This window comes from Gobius niger (assembly GCF_951799975.1).
Source record: "Gobius niger genome assembly, chromosome: 1".
In the NCBI taxonomy this organism is placed as follows: Eukaryota; Metazoa; Chordata; class Actinopteri; order Gobiiformes; family Gobiidae; genus Gobius; species Gobius niger.
This window is the reverse complement of record NC_136852.1, coordinates 12,010,043-12,032,955: the sequence shown is the minus strand read 5'-3', so window position 1 is coordinate 12,032,955 and position 22,913 is coordinate 12,010,043. Positions and strand designations below refer to the sequence as shown.

The following is a 22,913-nucleotide window of genomic DNA, read 5'->3' as shown; positions in this document are numbered from 1 at the left end:
CTGGACTAATACAAAAGATAATTGTTTGGATTTGCTTAAAAAAATCAAAAGGAATCCTATAATTTCTATAAGAATCCTAAAGAGTAAAATATGTTAGCAGTCAATAGAAAACCTTATGAGATTGTGATGAAATATGAACCTGATGAAATATTTGTAACCTGCGGGTGATTTAGGCTTTTTATGGCTTGGCTTGCCTTGAAACGTATGTCACATTCATTCATTAATTAGAAAAGTAGGTATTTGGTGAAAAAGTAAAGTGTGAGATTGGGAGACAAATTTAACATACCAAATAATTAACAAAGTTCCAAAAAGTAACTAAAGCAAGAGATTATGTTGTGCCACTGTTTAAGATGTGATTAAAAGACAGATCATCTACAGTTGAAAGTTTTTAAAATGCTTCACAAGTAGTGTATGAAATTCCAGGAATTCCTTTTTCTGATACATAGGCAGCTGTGAACATATGGACATTAACAAAATCGAGGTTTGTAAATTAGACTTGCTTTAGTATATTGATGTAATTTCAATACATGTAAATAAACATTGTTTAAACTGGGAGAGCCTTCACACACATTGAGGGAAGCGCTCTGCCTGAAACATCTACATTAAGGAACAGGCTCCAACAGACGCCGTGCTCAATGAATGTTTCAGACGATGGGGAACAGAGGATGAGGTGCAGGAAGGACCATCATGGGAGGACAAGGCCTTATGTACCACCTAAACATAACTGAAGAAATCCTACCAATGGCTTGAAAGAGCTGGACTGAAGGACAGCACAGAGGCACATGATGGAGCAGAGCAATAGAGGCCCAGATCCACCACACCAGACAAGACCCGCAGGTGTCAGCCCCTGAGACAATCCAGCACAAGGTCAAAGTGGGAAACACCTCCAAAGGTGGAGAGAATGACCCAGCCAATAATATCCAATCATTCTTTAGCCCTGGGGGCGCAGTTTTATTTATTTCCTGATGAAGACCAGGAAGTAATAAAGCTGCATACAAAAAAACATAAACGGAATCAAATTATATACATTTATTAATTAAGAATGTTTACAAAACAAAAGAAGGAAAAACAAGAATATTGGATACACTAAAATCAATTAGCACAATGTTATATTGCTCAAGCAAAGATTAAACAAACAAAAAGAGATTATGTAGCATCACGGTTTTATTCCATATATTACATAAGGCAATGTTAAAAAGGCACACACTTCATTAGGTTTTGAGCTAAGGAGACTATTATTTAAGTGTCCGGCATAGCCTACTGGTGTCCTTAACATATTTGTATCGGCGAGTATTACTGCATAATAAATTGTTTGCAAACTTGCCCAGAAAAGTTTCAGCACAAGTGCATATAAAAACAGTCATGTGAACCCAATTGAAGATAAAATTGTATAGGAATAGACACATTTTTACCACATTTTAACAAAAAGTCTAGTATGACAAAATGCAGATATCCTTCCAAATATTTGCATCACTTGTGCCTTTTCAAAAGGCTACTGGGTTTTGATTTAAAAATCAGCGACGTGCATAAAAGGTGAAGGGACCCTTGTTAAAATACAAAGATTCCTATTGTACCTTTACAGCCAGACAACATGTTTTATAAAGTTTTACACACAAAATAATTTCTCACTGGGACGCCGTCATGTGCCTTGCCTTTGCATTTGTTGCTGACACGGCGTTAAACAAGGACATGGCCCCAGATTTTCCAGTACTGAAACAAGCAAACACTGCCTCCTGAAAATGCATGACTGAAAGGCAAATCCTAGTGTATTGTTTTGCTGTATGGGACTCCTTATTTCCAAACCTGAATAAAACAAAGCATTTATATCTAAAATCCCACTGTATTTAAAACAACCAACAAAACTGGCTGATACCGGTCAATCTCCTGAAGTGGGCAAATGCTCATGGACTTGTTATCAACTGGAGATAAGGGAACTATACTGCGAAGCTGGTTGGCCTTATCCTGGATACATTTCTCTTACCGGTGTAGACAAACCCAGACCCGAGCGTCTAACCCTCCAATGCAGCTTCACAGTATAGGGGCCAAGGTACTACACAGCATCCACCTTGACCCAAAGCTCCAAAATATAAATGCAGTGCTTGTATGTTCAGTCTTGGTTAAAATACAGGATTCTAAAACCGTAGTAGTGTCGTGAAGGCTATTTAACTCCACACGTCTTGCGAGTAGCGTCCCTTTGTCATCAGTTTCTTAATGTAATCGGTGGCCTGCGTGCGCGTCATGCCTCCCAGCTCCTCTGCCATCTCATAGAGGGCAGTCTGCACATCTTTAGCCATGTTTCTTGCATCCCTAAGAGATTAAAACAAGTGATAAATACATCATAATATGCATCAAAAAGCGTGCGAAGACACAAACGAACTCTGCTATTCAAAAGTATTATTACCCGCAGACATAGATGTGAGCATTGTCTGTATGAATCAGCTTCCAAAGGTTCTCCATATTCTTCTTGATGAGGTGTTGAACGTAAATCTTAAGGCAGACAAACAAAGTCAGACAGGACATTCATGGCTATACAGTGACGTTGTGGTTGAGAACAGTAAAATCTGACCACCTTATGCTCCTGATCTCTAGAGAAGGCAACGTGCAGCTGTGTTAGGGCTCCACTGCGCTCTGCTTCCTCTAGCTCCTCCTGATAGAGGTAATCTTCATTTTTATGTCTGCAACCGAAATACATGACGGTCTCCCCAACCTCCTTCCCTGTAAAGAGAAAAGAAATCCGGGTTTACACGAGTAAAAAGCATGATCATGTTTAGTGGTCCGTCTCCTGAACTCCAAAACTTAGGGATGTTAGAACTGCAGCTACATAACGGTTTATCAATGTGAATCTTTGTGTGGTTTATATTCCTCTGTTAAGAGTGGGGCAAAGAAAAGTTCACAAGCAGCACAACAGAAAGAGACCATGTACCTGTTGAACTTTCACTGGACCAGTTGGGCTTATTTCGTCATTATTTCCGTTTCATAAACACAGGCTTTTCTACATCTCGGCTCAATGACTATGGAAACTGAAACGCTGAGTTTGAAGCATATGGCAAACTTGGAAGCCAGTTTTAACATACAGTAATCAGTAAAGTAGCTTCTCAAACCCTGAACGTTCTATAGTGATCTGATAAGTGAGTGAAGAAATGCTGAGTTCGGTTCAAGTAACCAGCATCTTGCTTTAAAATTTAAATCACTGCTCAACTTCAGGTTTTGGCCAAGCTTTGTGTCCACTTCATAAACCAGAGGCAGGCAAGCCGGCCTGCCTCCCACATGAATCCTCTAGCTTTATTTTGAACCAAAACTTTCAAAATCACTAATAAATACGAGTTCAGTTGATCACTTTGTAAAGATATTGGCAGGAACCTTAAAGGGGCTAGATGCAAGTTAGCCATTTTATACTCACTACTGCCAGATCAGGTAATATGTGTAACTGCACATTCTATATTAAGCTCGTGCATGACGGCAATTCGGACCCGAAGTGACACCTTTTTGAGTGACAGTGCAGGATTTTAGAGGCAGTTGTAGTTAACATGTCTAGGGTCATTCTACACATTAGGACATTGTTGGAACATTTAGGGGGAGGAAATGAGATTATTTGACCATTTTAAGCTCTGTATAGTCCCTTTAAGGGGGGGGGCTGCACTAGCCCCCCATTTCTTTAAATGTTCCTACAGGACGACTTCCAGATCAAGTTTTGATGCCATAAAGCATTAAAAGGAAGTTTCAGCTCAAATAAATGATATGCTTTTCAAAGAAATTGTCTTTTAGAGAATAAATGAGCAATATAATTCTGCTTTCCAGTTCTCAATGACAAATATGTATGACAAAGTGTAGGTATTGAAAAAAGTATTATCATTAAAGTACAGGTATCAGAAAAACCCAGCTCTACGTTTTGTACAAAACAATGAGCTTGGGTCAGCAAAGCTCAGCCTTATGACTAGAAAGAAAATCGTCTGCAATACAGCAAACTTGCCCATCTCTGCTACAAATCATGCACTTTTATCACACAGTAATATCTCAATGATGTTCACTTGTTTTTTCTCTCCGTGGTTCATGACACAAAGCGTTTGTACAGTGACTTCTGGTATTTGAAGAGTGAAACACAAACCTTGCTGCTTGAGCCAGCCTCGCTCCTGGATGAAGCCCACAAAGGGTGCAATTCCTGTCCCGGGGCCGATCATGACGACTGGGTTTGTGGGCTTGAATGGCAGACGGAACTGTGACTTGCGGATGTACATGGGCACCGTCGACTTGTGGCCGTTGTCGGTGACGAGTTTGTTCTTCAGCCAGTTAGTGGCCACGCCCTTGTTGATCCGGTCAGTCTTTGTCTTGTACTCCACCACCACAGCACAGATGTGAATGCTGTTAGGATGAACCTACAGAGAGATCACAATATATTACTGTATGTTATGTTAAGAACCAGAGGTGGGTAGTACTCAATACATGTACTTAGGCTACTTAAACCATTTCATACAGTACTATCTGTGCTCTTCATTGAGTAAAATGCAACTCATTCCACTGTGAGTAATCTTTAAGTGACAAATCTTCATTTTGACATAAAATAGATGTATTTTGTGTTTTGTTACTTAAAGCAGAACTAAGTAACTCATGCCCCTAGAGGCCATAAGCGCCACTGCAGGTGTCGTTGCATGTTGCATTTCATTTTTACTAATTTTATTAATTGTGCGTGAGAGTAAATATAATGCTGACAGAAAAAACAAAGGGAGAGACGGATATTGTACATTGTGCCACAACCCAATTACACAATGGAGATCATTTTTTTCACTCAATCTTGTCTGTAAATACTGCTAAAGTGGCGCTAGCTCACAGTTAGCTTTGCCCTTTAGCCTGTTAGCTTCTTCTTAATGATTCCATAGTGTGTTTTGCGCCTCCGGGCCGGAGCAGGGAAGTTGCAATTGTGGTTTTCTGGCCAGAGACACTGGGGGAGATGAAAAGTTGTTGATGGGAATCATCCCATTAACACCTGTATTTCCCCCAGAGGGACTACGAAAAGGATTTATTAAGGTAAACAAGTTACTTAGCACTGCTTTAATTCTTCATAATTATGTTTTATATTTATTAATGTAATGTAATGTAATGTAATGTAATGTAATGTAATGTAATGTAATGTAATGTAATTTAATGTAATTTAATTTAATTTAATTTAATTTAATTTAATTTTTAGTTATTTATATTTATTTATTTATTCATATATATTCACATTATTCCATATTTTGTTTCTCATCACTACTGAACCATAAATCATACTTTCACGCTCAAACAGTTACTCAAGTACTTTTTTACAATGGAGTTAATATTCGGGTCACTAAGTTTTACTTTAGTCAAATATATATATATATTTGAATATATATATAAATATATTAAATATTTTAGCTACTCTACCCTCCTCTGCAGAGAACACACTTTAATTGTTTGATCCCACAGCCAGACCTAAAGAAAACAGCTGCCACCTGGATTTAACCAGCTGTTAGTATCTGTCGTTGCCACAGCGATGTGACTTTTTTTTTTGCGACTTCTTTTGGTCTGGCGCTGTACTTTTGTTACAACAGACATAGTTACCTTTGAAGAGGATGCAATGGAGTAGTAACGGGCTTGCAAACGAGGCAACAGCTCACACAAGTGGTCGATGGGCGGCTTCAGAGACGGTATATCTTCCAGAATCGCCAAAATATTTCTGCAGGCATCCAACACCCAACTCTGGTAAAGAGCCTGCCCACACACAGAGGGAGTTTTGCATTATTACTGGTGAGACATGTGACCCACGGATAAGACAACCCTTCCATTCAACTTTTACTAACTTTGCCTTCGGGAGAGGAGGAGGCCATCTTGCGCATATTCTCTTGGTCTTTCGGGTCAGAGGCGTACTGTGCCAACTCATAGAGGACATTGGTGCGAGGCGAGTTTGTAATGTCCAGGTAGTGGGTCAGAGCAGTGCGATAAGTGGTGGGGCAGGGGAAAGGGTGCTTCTTGTTGGATTCCTCTGAAAAATGAACAGAACAGAAGATATGTTTTTAAAATGTTTTCTATGAAATTTCTTTGTCAAAGAAAAGAAAACATGACACCCGTTCTTCCCATCCTCACACAGCGACAGAGCCAGGAAGTTACATTTTATGTGCATATGCCACATTAGACACAATTCTGGGCCCCCACTTTTTCTTTTTTAAATAACCCATTTAAAAAAAATCACCTATAAACCTGGTTCGAGTTGTGCATTTTAATTTTCGTAAAATGCTGTTGTATGGCTACATTTTATTAATGCAATAAAAGCCTATTAATATAGAACAAGTACCATATTTCAGGACACAATGAAAATATTGGTCCATATAAAGATTATCAACTTATCTTCTAAATTCAGTTTTTATTTTTTATTTTGACAAAACTGCAGCTTATCAATCTGAGTGAGTGGGGGCCCAGTCCCCCAGGCCACTGCTGCCTGTGCTCCGCCCCTGCTCTTCACTTCATATCTGACTGAGCAGCCTCGCACTGGTCTGTGCAGTGCGGACTCTGGCTCCAGTCAACACAACAGCCTAAAGTCAGGACACTTGGTCTCATGTTTTATTTAGCTTTTGCAACAGTTTGACTGAACTACTGTGAACCGCGAGTCGAGTCACCGTAGTCGTTTGCACTATTGACGCTTATTACAGACTAGATAAGGATAGATTGGCCGATAGTGAACTGGGCCGCGGTCAGTGAGCTCTAAGTGACCGAGCTTATGCTGCAGTGATCAGTGTTTTGGTGACAGTGTTCCCGGTTTGAGTGGCCTGGCTGTGGGCAGCTGTGTGGCTGATGCTCGGAGCGTCTCTCTGCCTGAATGAGAAGCGCAAGGGGAGAATGTGCTTTAGCGTCTCAACACTCGAAGGCATGATAAAGATAATCAAACCTTATGTCAGAAGCCTGCAAGGCCCTGCTTGACTTCTAATGATTTGCTATATTTAGGGCCCACAGTCAGACAGCATACAAGCCTTTGCAAATATTGGTCTACAGTGTCTGCTGAGAAGTGTCAGGATGTCTTCATGGGCCCCCGACAGCCCTGGGCCCAGAATCGTCCTAACCTTCCACCCCTTTACGGTGCCCTTGGCAGAGTGTACACTGTGGTTTATTTTTGTAATCACAAATGAGTGCTTTTCGATTATTCACTACCGGGCATGAAGGATTTTCATTCAAGGTTCGATACAAGGTTCTACACACAGTCATGAAAATCATTTTCCAATATCACCATTTTCTGTACGGAGGTTGCGATTAGTGCTTGAAAATCAATATTCAGTTCACTGTGCTTTTGTTGTTGTTGTTTTGGAGCATTAGCATTTGAGAGAAGACAGAAATGTGAACTGCTGAACTTATCTTGTAAAGCAAAGTAAAGTAAAGAAAAGCGGGAAAAGGGGGACAAAATTAAAAAGAAAAGGAAAAAAAAGAAAATAAGGAATGAAAATAACGAAAAAGGAAAAAAAGGAAAGTGAAGAGAAAACGAAGGAAAAAAATGTAATAAAAAAAGTTCAAGTGATTTGCCAATTGCAGCCTTTGAAGACGTGTTTTTGATTGCAACGTGCAGCCGTGTAACACAATTACATGAAGGCCATTCTACACGTTAAGATTCCGTGAGAACTGAGTCGTCAAGGTCCCGCCCTCATCATTTAGTGCTTCTAATAACATACCATCAAGGTTGTTCAGGGAGATAACAACATCAAGGTCGACGTCAAGGACCTGTCCAAGTTTGTTCACAAGCGCAGAGTCGTTGGTGGGGAAAACGGCAACGTGGTCTCCAGACTCGTATCTGAAAACAAGACGATCCATAAAATCAGACTGGGACCTTTGGCATCGTTAAGCAACAAGCACTGAGTCACTCGCACCTGATCTTGGAGCCGGTTATGTCCAGTTCAAGGTGCATCAGGTGTCTCTCTCCAGCTTTGTTCAGTTTGCGGTTCACAGTGACCGGTGCCAGGAAGGGGTTTTTCGAGTCATAAGGACTGCAAAGAAGAAAACTCATAACGCTGTTGTCCACAAACGTGATTTTATTAGTGCTTTTTATCAGTACTTACGGCTTCTGGTTCTCAAAACTCTTTATGCGACCGATTTCTCCTGAGTACACCTTGTTCATGTTGATGTCTGTGAACTCCTTTAGTTCATACTGCCTGATACTGTTTGAGAGAAAAGCATTTCATCAGCGAGCAATATCACAGTTCTGCTCGATTTAAAGAACACTACTCCTTTATTGGGAGTAAATGCATAAAGTACTTAGTTCAATATACTGAGGCAGGAGAATATCTTTATACACAAAATGATAATATTGAGAACCCTTTTATGCTGACAAAACTTTAACAATGTGTCAAGCCATATTTGCAATCACACATTTTGTACACAAATTACTTCAGTGAAATTTAAAGTATTGCACAGAAATAAATAACAAAAAGTAATGCAAACCAAAAAAAGTGACAAAAGAACGACAAAAACATGCCGGAAAAACAACACCACCACAATAAGTGACAAAAACACGACTAAAAAGTGATGAAAAAGCCACAAAGAAAGTGACAGAAAAGCAAAAAAAAAAAAAAAAACGTGCCAGAAAGCCACAAAAGCACGAACGAAAATGCAAAAAAAAAAAAGACAAAATAGCATCAAGAAACAAAAGAGACGAAAAAGCGACAAAAAAAGGTGCCAGAAAAGCCACAAAAGCGCGAAAAGCAAAATAAATGACAAAAACACAACAAAAAAGACACGAAAATGTGACACAAACACAGCGACATCGCGAAAAAAAAGATTTGTTCTATGTTTTGTTTTCTACCTTTACTTATGGTATTAAAAAAACTCAGATTGAACATCTCTTTTTTCCAAGAGTTTTGTAGGTCTTAGCTTTCAAATGCGTTGCGACACTGGCCTATAGGCTGTAAACTCCAGTCGAGAAACTTCAGATTTGGGTAAAACTGGAGAAAATGTGCTTGGTTCAGGTGGGGGTTAAGAGATGAAAAGGAATTTACAGCAGGGGTAGGCAAGTTTGTGTCATGGAGGTCCGATTTTCTTTAATGCCAAAACACCAAGGGCCGAAACTCACTATTGTAGCCCAAAGGAAAAGCACCTTCTTTCTACAAATATAACTTTTGCACATAATTTATGACCTAATGGGGTGTTTTGCTGGGAAATGTGAAAATACTGACAGCATTTTCCACATTTTAGAGTGCTTTTCACGTGTTTGGTCTCTGATTTATGAATAAATGTTTCTTTAAAATTCTCTTAGGGGCCAAAGGTTTTATGCTGCAGGGCCGAATTTGGCCCCTGGGCCTGACGTTGCCTACCCCTGATTTACAGTCTCATCAGGAGGAAAAAACTAAGATATTAAATCACTGTTAAAACTTGATTTCTGCTTAGATATAAAGGTTTGTAGCCATAAAATAAAGGCTTTTTAACCAGTCCTATCTTTTGAAGTGCCTCATTCTTTTGCTTTTTGTTTTTTCAGCCATAAATAAAACCATTATTTACTACATCAAATTTAAAAAAATGGAAACAAACCTTGATTCATCTCCTGAGGCTTCGACGCCAAAGTGCTCACAGACGGCGGGCCAGAACTGTTCTCTCCACGAGATAAAATCTTCCTCCAGGCTAAAAAGCAAAGAAACAATGTTTTTATTAACTATCAATCAATGTAAACAAAGAAAATCACCGTAAACAATTGTAATTTTCCTCACTTTCCATCGTCGTCTCCCAAACCAAGGTCAAAGATGCGTTTGGCTCCCAGCTCCTCCAGCCTTTTGTCGACATATTTGCCCATTGCGTTGTAGTGCTCATACGTCTTATTCCCCAAAGCGAAGACCTGAACACAGAGCGAGAAAGGTACATTTAACAACACTCATTAGTCCAGGATGGACAATTTCCCACAGTCATATCATATTGTTCACAGAAACGAGGTCAGGGCCACAGTGCGGTGACAATGGCCCACAAACACTGGCCGCGACAGCACTCAAAGCATTTCCTTTCATGTCGTCTACAGTCGCTCCACACACTCCCTCTGACATGTCTGGACTGCAGAGAGGACTGGCATAGCGTGACAGACAAAGACAAGAAGAGAAATAACACTAGTCTTCGAGAGGCATCCTGTAAATCCATGTCATAATGAGTGTTATTCTTCTCCTTTAGTCTCGCTGAAATGTTGGCGTTTGGGACTCACGCAAAGAGTTAGAGTAAATGTTATTTTACTGTGAGTCTAAAGGCTGGACGACGTAGGTTTGTTGACGTGGAGCAGAGAGAAACACAGAATCTGCAATTGTTTAAAGCTAAATTGAAGTTCAGCTTTACCCAAATCTAAAAGCTGCACAACTGGAGTTTGCAGCCTATAGGCCAGTGTAATGCCACATTTGAAAGCTAAGACCTACAAAACTCAGATATATTTTTATTTGCGCTGTTGCCCTGTTGTCACTTTTTTGGTCATATTTCTTCAAATGTTTTTTCACTTTTTTGTTGCTTTTTCATTTCTTCTTGGGTCTCACTCCCCCCATTCTTGGGTCTCACTCCCCCCATTCTTGGGTCTCACTCCCCCCATTCTTGGGTCTCACTCCCCCCATTCTTGGGTCTCACTCCCCATTCTTGGGTCTCACTCCCTTCTTTTTTCTTTTTCACTCCTTGTGTCTCCCTTCTTTTGTGTCACTCCTTGTGTCTCCCTTCTTTTGGGTCACTCCTTGGGTCTCCCTTCTTTTGGGTCACTCCTTGGGTCTCCCTTCTTTTGGGTCACTCCTTGGGTCTCCCTTCTTTTGGGTCACTCCTTGGGTCTCCCTTCTTTTGGGTCACTCCTTGGGTCTCCCTTCTTTTGGGTCACTCCTTGGGTCTCCCTTCTTTTGGGTCACTCCTTGTGTCTCCCTTCTTTTGGGTCACTCCTTGGGGAAAATTTTGGGGAAAATTTGGGATAAAACACGTAGAAAAATTGGGGAAAAAGTGGAAAAATTTGGTGAAATGTATGGGGGGAAAAAATATGTGAAAAAATAAATTGGGGGAAAAATTAAAAAAAATTCTGCCCTGGTTTGTAGTTCAGTTTCTTGGTTCAAACAAATGATGCAAATACAAAAGAAACTACATGGAAGGAAAAGGAATACAGTCACATTATTAATCTGTTTCATGGTTCTATATGACCAATATTCATAGGTACCGTTCAGGTATCAGTATCGAAAAAAAGTAATGAAACCCAGCCCTAGCGGAAAACCATAGCTTCTAAAATCCTTACGGTTAATCTACCGCGTCCTTTTCTAATCGTGGTAGAACCGGTTCATCTTGACATAACCTCTAACTTAGTGTTTAAACACAGGATAATCCGGCTTAGCGAACAAAAATTACAAATGTGCATAACTCACCGTGTAGTTCAATCCAGACATGTCTTCGTCGTCGTTTTCCTGGAGCCAGTCATAGAAGTCCTGGGCATTGTCCGTGGGGTCTCCTTCGCCGTAAGTGGCCATGCAGAAAATGGCGAGGGAGTTGGGGATCTCAGACAGACGGGACAGTTCACTCTGCATTACAAAGAGACAATCGATCAGGAGGTGAGGAGAACATTTTAGGCCGGTGCTTTATATGCAGCTGGGAAAGAGCTCTTGATTTGTGGACCATTTGTTATTTACCGCAAGGGCATTCGGTGAGTCAGTGCTCCGCAATAGCAGCGCACAATTCAACACGGCGGTGCAAACATATTTCCTAGTAATCATTTCAAGACCCTGCCTTTGTTCCGGCCTAAAGGAGTCTGTACATTCAAGTGTCTAGTTTTCCAAATTACCAGCTCGTATTCTTCTGGATCGGCTGCCATTCCTTTCATGCCGTAGCGCTGGGCATCTTTGGACAGCCTGTTGGCAAACTCCTCTGCTGTGCCCGTCTGGGAGCCGTAGAACACAATGATGTTCTTGCCCTGGTTCAGGAAAAGACAGAAACGACAGAAACGACAAGGACATGAAGCGAAAGATGGAGGGCCAGTGTTATGTCAGCGCTTTACGAAATGCAGAGCAGGCACAAATGCATCGTGGCATCTCAACTATTTGCTGCAAAAACCACATGATTCAAAACAAAAGCATTTTTCTGGGTCTGGTCTGAAGGAGACAGCTGACGGAGGAAAAAGAAAGTTGAGCCTCGATCCGAACCGTCATCTTTCGGAGAATTACTCGAGTTTTTTTTAGAGTTTTCACAGCTTTAAAAAGATATAATCCCGAGCAGGAGGAGTGCACGTGGTAGAAAGTGGACAGAGTTCTATGGTATTGTGAAAAATGGATGGACAGACTTGAGAAATTAACATTTAGATTACATCGTTTGCTGATTCAGCACAAAACCAAACATAAGGAGGATAGCAACATGTCACAAAATATTCAAACCAAGAAAGTTGGAACAGTACTGTACGTTTTAAACAATGGGTTTGGACTGTTGCATTCTCTGCGCAAATGTAACTTTGTACAGTACAATTCACTGTAACATTAAAAAACTTGCTTAACTGGTTACAGGTTTGTACAACTCAGTCTGTATGTCATATTTTTATGTTGCAGACTTTTGCTTATTATTTCAGAACCATAAGAGATTTTTGTTGTAGTCTAAAGTCGCCGTCACAGCTCAACATTGACTCATTTTACAGTTTAGAAGCATCAAACACGGGATTATAGACAAGACATTTGGAAAGATCGGTGGAAAAAATCGGCCAAAATTATCGGCGTCAGTCTGAGAAAAACCCATATTGATAAATTAGTAACGAATCTTCTCATTTTAAAGGCACACTGCGCAACATTTTGGATAATCCTGTTGCTAAAGATGACAGATGACTATTTTTGCACTGGGTAATCAAAGAATGGATTTGGATAAGTGCCTGGTTTTACCAGACCCTCGTACTCATTGCGTTTCGTACAAGTGTCTGGACCTTCACAATTGAGCTCCGTTATCAGGTGGGAGGGGTGAACTCCATTGAAACTATTGGATCTGATTTTCGCCAGCGTTTGGTCGTGACGTATGTAATTTTAATTCTGCTTTTTTAGGGTTTCTGGATGCCATGTATGCGTAACCATGGAGACGGTTCAATCAGCAGTGAAAAACTACCAAAAACCCATAAAAACACTAATATTTATAATGCACCTTTAAACCTGATATTTGGCTGCCTTTCATGAACGTCTCCATGGTAACGAGCTGGACAAGGTGGTTACAAGTTAGGTCTCAGGAGAGGAGACGCTCGCATAGCTTTTCTAGGGATTTTTCAACCATAAGTACAACATAATTTTAAAAAAATGCTTTTATTTCATTCTATTGATTGAGTGAAATGTCATATTTCATGTTTAAACAAAAAAAATACATTTTCAAGAGCACAAACTCCTGTTTTGTTCCATGTTGCCACAATGAAATACTTTGAATACGTTTTACATAAACCTTGATCAGTGACTTATTGATGCTGTATAAAGCAAATCTAGGTTAAAGGCGATACTGTGCAAAGGTACGGACAAAGCTACTGAAATACAACTTAACAATATAGGGAATATTTTAAAAAACATTTTAAGTGCGTAACCACGGACCAAAGTGTGGACTGTGCAAATGAAACTCTGTCCTGTACAGAACACGGCGTACGTGAGCCTTTTCTACAACACCACGACAAAAGAACAAAAACCCCTTTGAAGCACAATTACTTACAGTTTTCTTCATTTTCTCAATGAAGCTGGTCTCTCTCGTGGTGGGCGTCCTAAAACGAAAACAGATTATTCCACTTAGGCTACTTGCTACTGCCACATATTATAATCAATACATCCAAAAAGAGTAACGATTTGCAGTTTCCCCGTCTCCTTCTGTAAGTGACATATCCTGTATTTATTACTAGCCTACTTTAAACGCAGGATGTGCTAATTAGGTTTGTTCAGACCTTGTCCGGAAGCAATTAATGCAGGTGTAAAGATCAAGACGGGAGGAGTGAATGAGCTAAGCAAAATCTGTAGTGAAAAAAAACATTACCCGGCATCAAAGGCCTGAATAGACATCCATGTAATTATTCCCCAAGAAAAAAAACTCTCTCCAGTAAATTTGTATGTGCTGTGTAAGAAAGTGCAAATTCCAGGTTGAAATTTGACACACGGCGCAGACCCCCCTCGAGCTTGAACATTCCTGACAGCTTTAACAAGATCCGTCGGCAGCGTTATCAACAGAGCAGCTTCCCACAGCCCCTGGACAAAAGTGACTTCTGTGCATCATCAGGAAGCACAGGTTACTACAGGTCAAACGCCCCAGACTCATTTTACACCACGTAATAGCACAGAACGTCCGATACAGTCATGTTCAAGACAGCACTGATGCACACTGGGTCATTGTCTCACCTTCATGCATCAATTATTGTCATGGAGCTTTTAGCACTTGGAAATATGTCAGATCTCAAACTGAACGGCATTTCAGTATAATCCTAAAAACTACTTTTCAATGATAATTCATTTGCAGTAAAATGTTTGAATTGCAGAGTGTTTTTGCTTTATTTTTTAGCACAACACAGATAAATGCCAATAAGCAGATAGTTTTCTAAATAACTGGCAGCACGTTAGAGTTAAGGGGTGCTTTGAGTAGAAAAGAAAGACTCGAGAGGTACACGACACAAAAACGTTTGGGAACCACTGAGTTGAATGATATTAGAGTGGGAAACTTACATTTTTACTTTAGCTACGGGATCTTGTTTACTACTGTAGGGCTGGGACGATACGCTTTTGTCACGATCTGATCAGTATGTAATTATGATAAGTAATATGTTTACCTTAAAATGTGTAAAAAGTCCTGTGTCCAAAGTGTATAAGCCAAATGCATTGAAAAGTGCATTAAAGCAGAACTAAGTAACTCGTGCCCCTAGAGGCCATAAGCGCCACTGCAGGTGTCGTAGCATGTTGTGGTTTTTTAGTCATTAATTGTCCGTTAGAGTAAATACTACGCTGACAGAAAAGACAAAGTGAGAGAGGGATATTGTACATCCAATTACACAATGGAGATAATTTTTTTCACTCAAACTTGGCTGTAAATACTGCTAAAGTGGTGCTAGCCCGCAGTTAGCTCTGCCCGTTAGCCTGCTAGCTTCTTCTTCGTGATTCCATTAGTGTGTATTGTGCCTGCAGCAAAGTTGCAATTGTGGTTTTCTGGCCAGAGACACCAGGGGGAGATGAAAGACACCCCATTCCCCCAATCATCCCATTAACACTTGTATTACCCTCAGAGGGACTACGGAAAGGATTTATTAAAAAGGTACACAAGTTGCTTAGTACTGCTTAAGCACATAATGTAACTGTTCCTGGAGTGCGGGATAAAAATACCTCCAAACACACGTATTGAAAGTATTGTGATACTTGATAAATCCAATATTTCGTCCCAGCCCTATAGTAAAAGCTATATTGGTTTGTTTTAAAAAATAACGCTGAAACTGAAAGCAGGGTCAATCAATAAAAAGGATAAAAATACAGTGAGGTTTTTTCCCTAAAATCCTACAGTAATGAGACTAATGCTTTGGCTTAAAAAGGAATAGACTGATTGAAAACAGGAGCTGATCTAATTCAATTCTATCGCAGAGTTGATAAGCATCTATAAACCTCTGCCTCTCATCAGCCCCAACACAGTCCCAAACGAAGTATGTTACCAAACTGATTTCCTCCAAAGCTTAAGGCATCAGTGGGTAAAGCAACAGCGTGTCTTTACTGACCTTTCGGGAGCATCTGGCAGAGGGAACACGCAGCCCATGGCATGCAGCCCCGTCGCTCACTCTGCCTCCAGCAGCAACACTGGCTAACCCACGCCGGCCGCCGTCACGCTCGCACTGACAGCTAATGACAGTTGACAACGCACCGCGGCGGAAACGCAAGCCAGTCCACCCAGGCTTGCCCACTTTGCCCGCTCCCGAACGAGCCACCACCAGCTGCAGCAGCGTGAAGTCCGCCTCCCTCCAGCGCGCGCACACACACGGACGCCAGCCCGGTTTGCGTCTGGCAGCCGCTTAAGGATCACAATGGTGGGAAACTGACTCTTTCCTATAAAACGCAGGCGAGCGGCAGCCCCTCACTTTGAGAGGCACACACACTGAAACACTCAGCAGCAGTTGGAAATGCCTCCCCTCCTCATCCCCGCCCCTTTTCCTCTCCGCTCTGAAAGGTGTCAGCGACCAAAAAGTCTCCTAGATCCATCTTTTAAAAAAGCGGGGAGCTAGTTTTTGCGGAGAAACTCTCTGAACACGGAGCAGCAGTGAGTGAATGGTAGTTTTTTTTTTTTTTGTACACCCCCTTGATGTCCCCTGCCCCCATCTCGGCGGAGGAGAGAGGGGAATGTCATTGCTATGGCAACCTCATTTATCATAAAAGGATTCCATTTGTGACAGAGCCCTACTCCGATGGCAGCCCTGCCCGCGCTAACGCCGAGTAAAAAGGGGGAAAAAACAACACAGGAGTGGGGAGAAAAGAAAGAGAAAGCTTAGTCAAGGGGGGGGGAGAAAGGACTGCTTGTCTTTTGCCTCAACTTTCCACCTTTGGAGTCGACTCACAAAGCCCGGTTCTCCTCCTCTTTTCGCTCTCCAGGGAACTTTAAAATGAGTTCAGGGCCAAAAACAAACAACAAAAAAAGAACAGGAAAGACACAAAGTCTACGCCCCCAAGCAGTTAGATAATAGCTTAAAAGGGGAGGAGACAGAAACTTGGCACTAATGCTGTTCTATACCTTCTTCCTGTGTCCCCACCCACTCCATACATGCACTCTTCCCAGAGCGGGACACTCTACAGCGGCAACATCCAACTTTCCAGCTACACTTCTGACTGTCCGGCATAGTCATCCTCTATACTACTTACAAGCATGTTGGGGTTTCACGCATTTGGGGTGAAACCCTGCTCACACAAAAAAAAGAAAAGGAAAAAGAAAGGACAGACATGGGGCGGGGAGAGGGGAGGGTCCATTGAAATGAAAGGCAGGCTGACGGACACGGGAGGAACTGGGCAAAAGAGCAACAGGGAGCAGGGAAAACAAAGGTCGCGTCGAGTGGAACATTTACAAGAAAAACATGCTGCACTCGGACAATCTGACATCGTAGCGATTGATTATTGATTGATTACTGAGAACATGTTCGAGGACAATTGTTCTGAAGGTTTAAAAACAGCTATTGGAGATACGCAAGTGAAGCCACAGGTAGTTTCGATCCCCGCTGTGCTCTGCAGAACATCAAACGCTGGTAATGAACGCTATACGTGGTCCACCCGTAAGCATCAAACAGACTTTAAATGATAAGGAAAGTCCACATCACTCAGATTAAATCACTCAAGTCAATTTATAATGTTGAAATAGGATAAACTTAAACATGACATTGATGCAGATAAGGTCAACACAGTGTACTGTATGAACTGAAGTGAACTTTAGTTTGATCAGAGGGTTTCAGAAAGGAGCAAATGATGAGTTTGTTTCCAAATGATAGTAAGTGCCATTTTCAATTTGTCAACTTAATTTTAGATATTGTTGTAGTATGTAACATGAGCTTAAAGGAGCTATACCTGATTTCTTTTCTAGTCATGGAATGAAATTTATTTTGTCTTCCTTAAAGGGACTATACAGAGTTTAAAAATGTTCAAATTATGTATTTTCCTCCCCCTACATGTTTCAACAATGTCCTGATGTGTAGAATGAGCCCAGACCTGTTCACCACAACTGCCTCTAAAATCCTGCACTGTCACTCAAAACGTGTTACTTCGGGTCCGAACTGCCGTCATGCACGAGCTTAATATAGAAGGTGCAGTTACACGTATGACCTAAGGTGGCAGTTGTGAGTATAAAATGCTGGACTTGCATCTAGCCCCTTTAAAAGGAATAGGCCACTGTTTATACATACTGAGATATGTTCTTACCTAACCTTAGACGAGTTAATATATCCCCGTCTGGTCTTTGTCCGTGCGCTCTGCCAGGCAAACGGAGCACATACGCAGCCTCTCCCACATGTCATATAGCTCCAAAAAAGCTCACGATAGAAGCTACCAAGCTCTTCCACGTGTTCCCTATTTAAATAAAGTTACGTGAAGTGTTTTCAAGCGAAGTATATTTACACAGAAATGTAACATGTCGATTTTATAAACAGATAAAAAGGGGAACTATATTGTGAGGCGTAATGATATGAGGAGCACAACCGCCACGCAGTAACTCCTAAAGACTTCCCCCGCTCACTTCCGTCAATAACCTTTAGGAGTTACTGCGCAGTATGTCTCAGTATGTAAAAACGGTGGCCTATTCCTTTAAGTATATTGTAAACTCAGACATTTGTGTAGAAAACACTGTAGATCTAATGTTAAAGCATTTGTATCAATTTCATGAACTTGGAGGCCAGTTTTCTCGCATTCTTGTGAAAGTGATCCTGAAAAGTGACCCTGCAAGTGCAAGTTGTGAAATGTGCCTATAAACATGTCCCTGTTAAGAATTGGGATGCTACAAATATGAAGAATAGGGATGAGTTTGTACCCCCACCAACATTTCAATTTAGTGGCTTCTTCTTTCATTGTTTGAAATGAAAAAATCAGGTATAAGGCCTTTTTCGCAACATACTGGTCCCTATAAAAAAATAAAAAAAACTCTTAAGCTAACCCAATATTAGTTTTTGTTTTATAAAAAGTAACTCCTTACATACATTCTTCTATCTTTTTATTGTACATGTATTAACACCGCTGTAACAGGAGTAGACAATTTAATTTTTCCCAAAATAAACTTATGGCGATAATCCTTCTTATCCTCCCCCGTGCAATGTCTATGTACAAATAGTTGTTTTCCTCCAATACATTTTCAAAGGAATTGTCAATACTTTGTTTGGTTCTGGAATCATAACTCCAAAATCATCTGGGGAGGCCAGAGGATACACAGAGCAGGACTGGATTCAACTGATGCCAACCACTGCACTATAACATGCAAAAGAACTATTAAAGACTAACAGCCGAGACATTAAACCTTCAGCTTAGAACCGAGCCTACGAAACATCCCAGAATACACTGATCTCTTTAATGCATAGAAAACTACTCACATCATGTCCATCTTCTTGAATTCGGGGATGGGCTCAGGCTTCTTGCGGGACATAAACCAGTAGATGACGAGGCCGACGACCAGGGAGAAGAGGAAGATGTCCAGGTTACTGAATAATGGCTCTTCATCCATCACCGCCTCTGCTTGGCCAACGGTCTCAGGATTCATGTCTGCCATGTTGACACTCTGCACCAAAAGCAAAAGTCTTTATGTAGAGAGTTCAGAAACTGTTATGGGGAAGTGGGTGGATTGAGATTTAAAAGTCAGTGTGACAGAGGCTGATCATGCACCATTTCTACCTCTCCTACTGCATTGAATAAACCTTAATCACATACAGCGGTCAGATCATGATTCAATTTAAAGCCTCTCACAAACTATTGCTAAATACACATTTCTGATGTGTACTTTTGCCTGTTAATATAAATGATGTAAGCGATCTGAAGAAACATTGTTTGAATCTATTTTTAAAACTTTTAATTGGTTTTACAGGTTTCTTTCATTAACCTCTTTACCCCCGCCTCAACCGAGTGCATTCTCTCAAGTTCAGCTTTACCCAAATCAAGGGCTGAAAGATATATATCGTAATCGTATCGAGATATGAACATTTACAATATTAAAATTGAAAAAGCAAGATATAAACGATATCGATTTTCATCAATAAAACTGCACTCTTTTATATTATCATCTTATTTTTCAAAAATGCTTTGTTTTTACCTATATACGATATAACCCATAGTTATATCGTATCGATATCGAGATATCTGGCATGAATATCGAGATATGAAATTTTGTACATAATGTCCAAATCTCAAAGCTTCTTGACCGGAGCTCACAGTCCATAGGTCAGTTTGGCGTCTCATTTGAAAGGTAGAAAATTAATCCAAATGGATCTTTTTCCATTATCACTCTTCTGTCACTTTTTTGTTGCGTTTGTCACATTTTATAAACATTCTTGTTGTGTTTTGACGCTTTTTTGTTGTGTTTGTCAAGTTTTTGTCCCTTTTTTATTTTTTTGTCGCTCTTCTGTTGCTTTTTTATCGCTCTTTTTCATCCTCGTCTTCGCCGCTATTTTTAGAAGAAGTTTTAGATTTGAGTAAAGCTAAGCTGGAGACAATGTGCTCTGTTCAGGTGGGGGTTAAAAGATTACGCTAAACAGAGAAATGCTTTTTGCTTATCAACTGTACAATATAAATAAAGCTTTTTCTTATTGGACAAATTGTCTTTAAATCTTTGTAAAGTAATTAAACAGTATTGCCAGTATACACCCAGGACCATCTCATTGTTTCCAAACAGAACCAGGTCTTATGGCAAAACTGCTGCATCCTGTTTAATACAATTACCAAGAGTGTAGACTTTTCACTTGGTCCAAACTGGCCACACACAATGGTACTTTTTGTACATGAACAGACCTGAAAGAACTACGAAACATCTCAAATTTCAATACATCAACCCACTACGAAGACAAGATGTTCCAGACCGGTAAGCACTTCAGGCCTTTGTACAGTATGTGCACTCATGGGAACAATACACGTACAGTGTACACAGTAGCTATGCCAATCATACTCCCGTGAGGGCAATTTAAATCCGGGGTGGCTGAATAAAAGGCACTAATGTGAGGTCATCCCATCCATACACGTGCATGAAGCAGGTGCCAAACCAAGGGTTGCAACTTATCTCAAAGACCTCTGACATACTGGGTTGAGTGACGTCATGTCAAACGCCCTCCAGTAACACTCTATACAATATCTTGCCTATCCAGTATGTCAAAGAGCTGTTAAAGGCTGAGCTTTGTTTCAATGGCTCACATAAGTGGCACGAATGCATGCCGCATAAAGAGCAATGATCACAAATCAATCTTCCACGGATAAGGTTCACCACAGTTCATTTTGCCCACACATGCCCAGAGCGCGCCCCTCGTGCGCATCAGGCACGCAAATGATAATAAATGAGAGGTTGACACGAACAGCTACAAACTAGCAGAAACACTGGTAGATTCCCCTTTTTGACCATCGACCTGGCCTGTATCACCTAATTTTTTATTTTTTTAAAAATTAGCCAAACTTTGAAGACTGCTTTGATTAAATAGCGGCTTGGAAACGCATTTAGTGACGTAATAACATTTCACAAACAGTTATCAGTGAGCAAAAAAAGTCAATGTCTCTCTAATGCACGTAGCTTGTGTTGCTATGGGTTTTGTTTGGGCTCGTGCGATTCATTAGCTTAATGGACAAAATAGTAGTTAGCATTGAATTTGGCTTAAAGGTATTTTAAGTTACATCATTTGGGGAGACACTTTTACATAATAATTTAGCTCACTTTAAATTTGGTTGAATTTGCGCAACGCGTTTCATAAGCGGCTGTTACGCACAGCCACGCGCCGGGAAGAAGCTCCTAATATTGCTCTAAATTGGTGCGCCCTGTGCGTGTAAGGGCTGCTGAGTGATATGTGCAGGTTGAGAGCGAGGAAATTGCTCGTGTTCATCTCTTACCTTCGGCTCTTCTCCGTGTCAGACTCCCCTTAGCACAATGCGGAAGGAAACTTTACGCCATGAAGGACGAGACCAAGTGGAGCGCGTCTGCGGGGGGAGGTCTTTATGAAACCCCGGCCAAAAACAACAATGTCAGGGTAGTTTATTTCCCCCACAAATCTAAATAGTGGAGGTCGAGAAAACTGTGCCGTGTTTGGACAAGAGCGTTAGGTTTGTTGGTGATTTTGTTCATTTACGCAGGGCACGTGGCAACAGGGGAACCCGTGGACGAAGACGTTACCTAAAGTCACAGCCGCCGATATGTAACCTGTCACTATAACAAATAAATGCTGAGGAGGTGCTAAGGTCATGGTTATGTAATCAGCCAGCGAAGCAGAACATACAGTCTGTTGGTCGGACTAGGGCAGGGACCAAATCTGTCCTCCGACGAGAGTTAAATGAGTTCATTTTTTCTGCTGCCAAGGACAATTCAAGAAATGTACTCTTTTTTTTATATTGGTAATGTGGGAAAATAGGTTACCCAATCATTGCTGATGATCAATGTCTAGCCTCTAAACGTAAACTGTATATTACAGCACCCAGGAAAAGTTATTCTCAATCAATATCAATTGAGATCAGATTCAATTTAAGATCGATTTTTACTGTGTGTCCTCGTGGGCAAGACACTTCCCCCACCCAGTTTGGCAACCTCGCTTAGACAGTCAACCTCAAGGCTGCTGCGGCTACAATGTTATTTTGAGTAACTGTATTCTGAGTTACACTTTCATTTGAGAGTATTTAGAATATAAGATAAGATAAGATAAGCCTTTATTGATCTCACAATGGAGAAATTTAGGCCTACTTGTTATATTCAGCTCTTAGAAACACTCAGGGTGTGCAAACAGGCAGAAAAATAAAAAATGACTGCCAAGGACTTTGTGGGGACAAAAGTACAAACAGTAAATAATTAAGTAAACAGACTATAACAAAAAAATTAAAGTCAGCAATGCAGGTTTAATTCTTTTTTTGACATTCACTTGGGCTAATTTATTTAATTCTTTTGTTTTTATTGCAATCAATGAAAAAGTATATGAATATACAAACATATACAGAGTACAAAGTATGCCGGGGGTAACAGAATTGTACAATACAATTATTCAGTTGCAAGTATATTGTATTTTGAGCAAAGACTGTTTTTGCAGGTTTACATCATAGTGCAAGTGGCTGATAAAGTGACGCAGGTAAGTGATTTAAATACAGGGATTATTGTGTGTATTCTAGTTGCACATGTTACTTTACAGTCTTGTTGTACAGTCTGACAGCAGTGGGGACGAAGTCCTGTAGCGCTCCTTCTTGCACTGAGGGCAGTGTTAATTTCGTCGACTAAAATATTTAGTCTTAATTTTAGTCAAAGTGATATTTTTGACGACTAAAATTAGACTAAAA

General features: G+C 40.6%; 1 protein-coding gene across 2 annotated transcripts; it reads right to left on the bottom strand.

Moving 5' to 3' along the window:
• Nucleotides 1–1,048: 1,048 nt before the first annotated feature.
• porb (P450 (cytochrome) oxidoreductase b) lies at nucleotides 1,049–21,633 on the bottom strand. 2 transcript variants are annotated; one of them, XM_079574204.1, is made up of 16 exons: nucleotides 21,489–21,633; nucleotides 19,001–19,185; nucleotides 13,639–13,687; nucleotides 11,762–11,890; nucleotides 11,349–11,501; nucleotides 9,696–9,820; nucleotides 9,520–9,609; nucleotides 8,055–8,153; nucleotides 7,866–7,982; nucleotides 7,671–7,789; nucleotides 5,817–5,998; nucleotides 5,578–5,727; nucleotides 4,106–4,373; nucleotides 2,570–2,715; nucleotides 2,402–2,487; nucleotides 1,049–2,307 (listed from the first exon to the last, which is right to left on the bottom strand). In XM_079574204.1, the coding sequence occupies exons 2-16, from the start codon at nucleotides 19,174–19,176 to the stop codon at nucleotides 2,163–2,165; spliced, it is 2,034 nt and encodes a 677-aa protein (XP_079430330.1). In that variant the 5' UTR covers nucleotides 19,177–19,185; nucleotides 21,489–21,633; the 3' UTR covers nucleotides 1,049–2,162. The 2 variants fall into 2 exon arrangements, with proteins under 2 accessions (XP_079430330.1, XP_079430331.1); XM_079574205.1 differs by lacking the exons at nucleotides 19,001–19,185; nucleotides 21,489–21,633 and adding an exon at nucleotides 15,668–15,860.
• Between the last annotated feature and the right edge of the window lie 1,280 nt (nucleotides 21,634–22,913).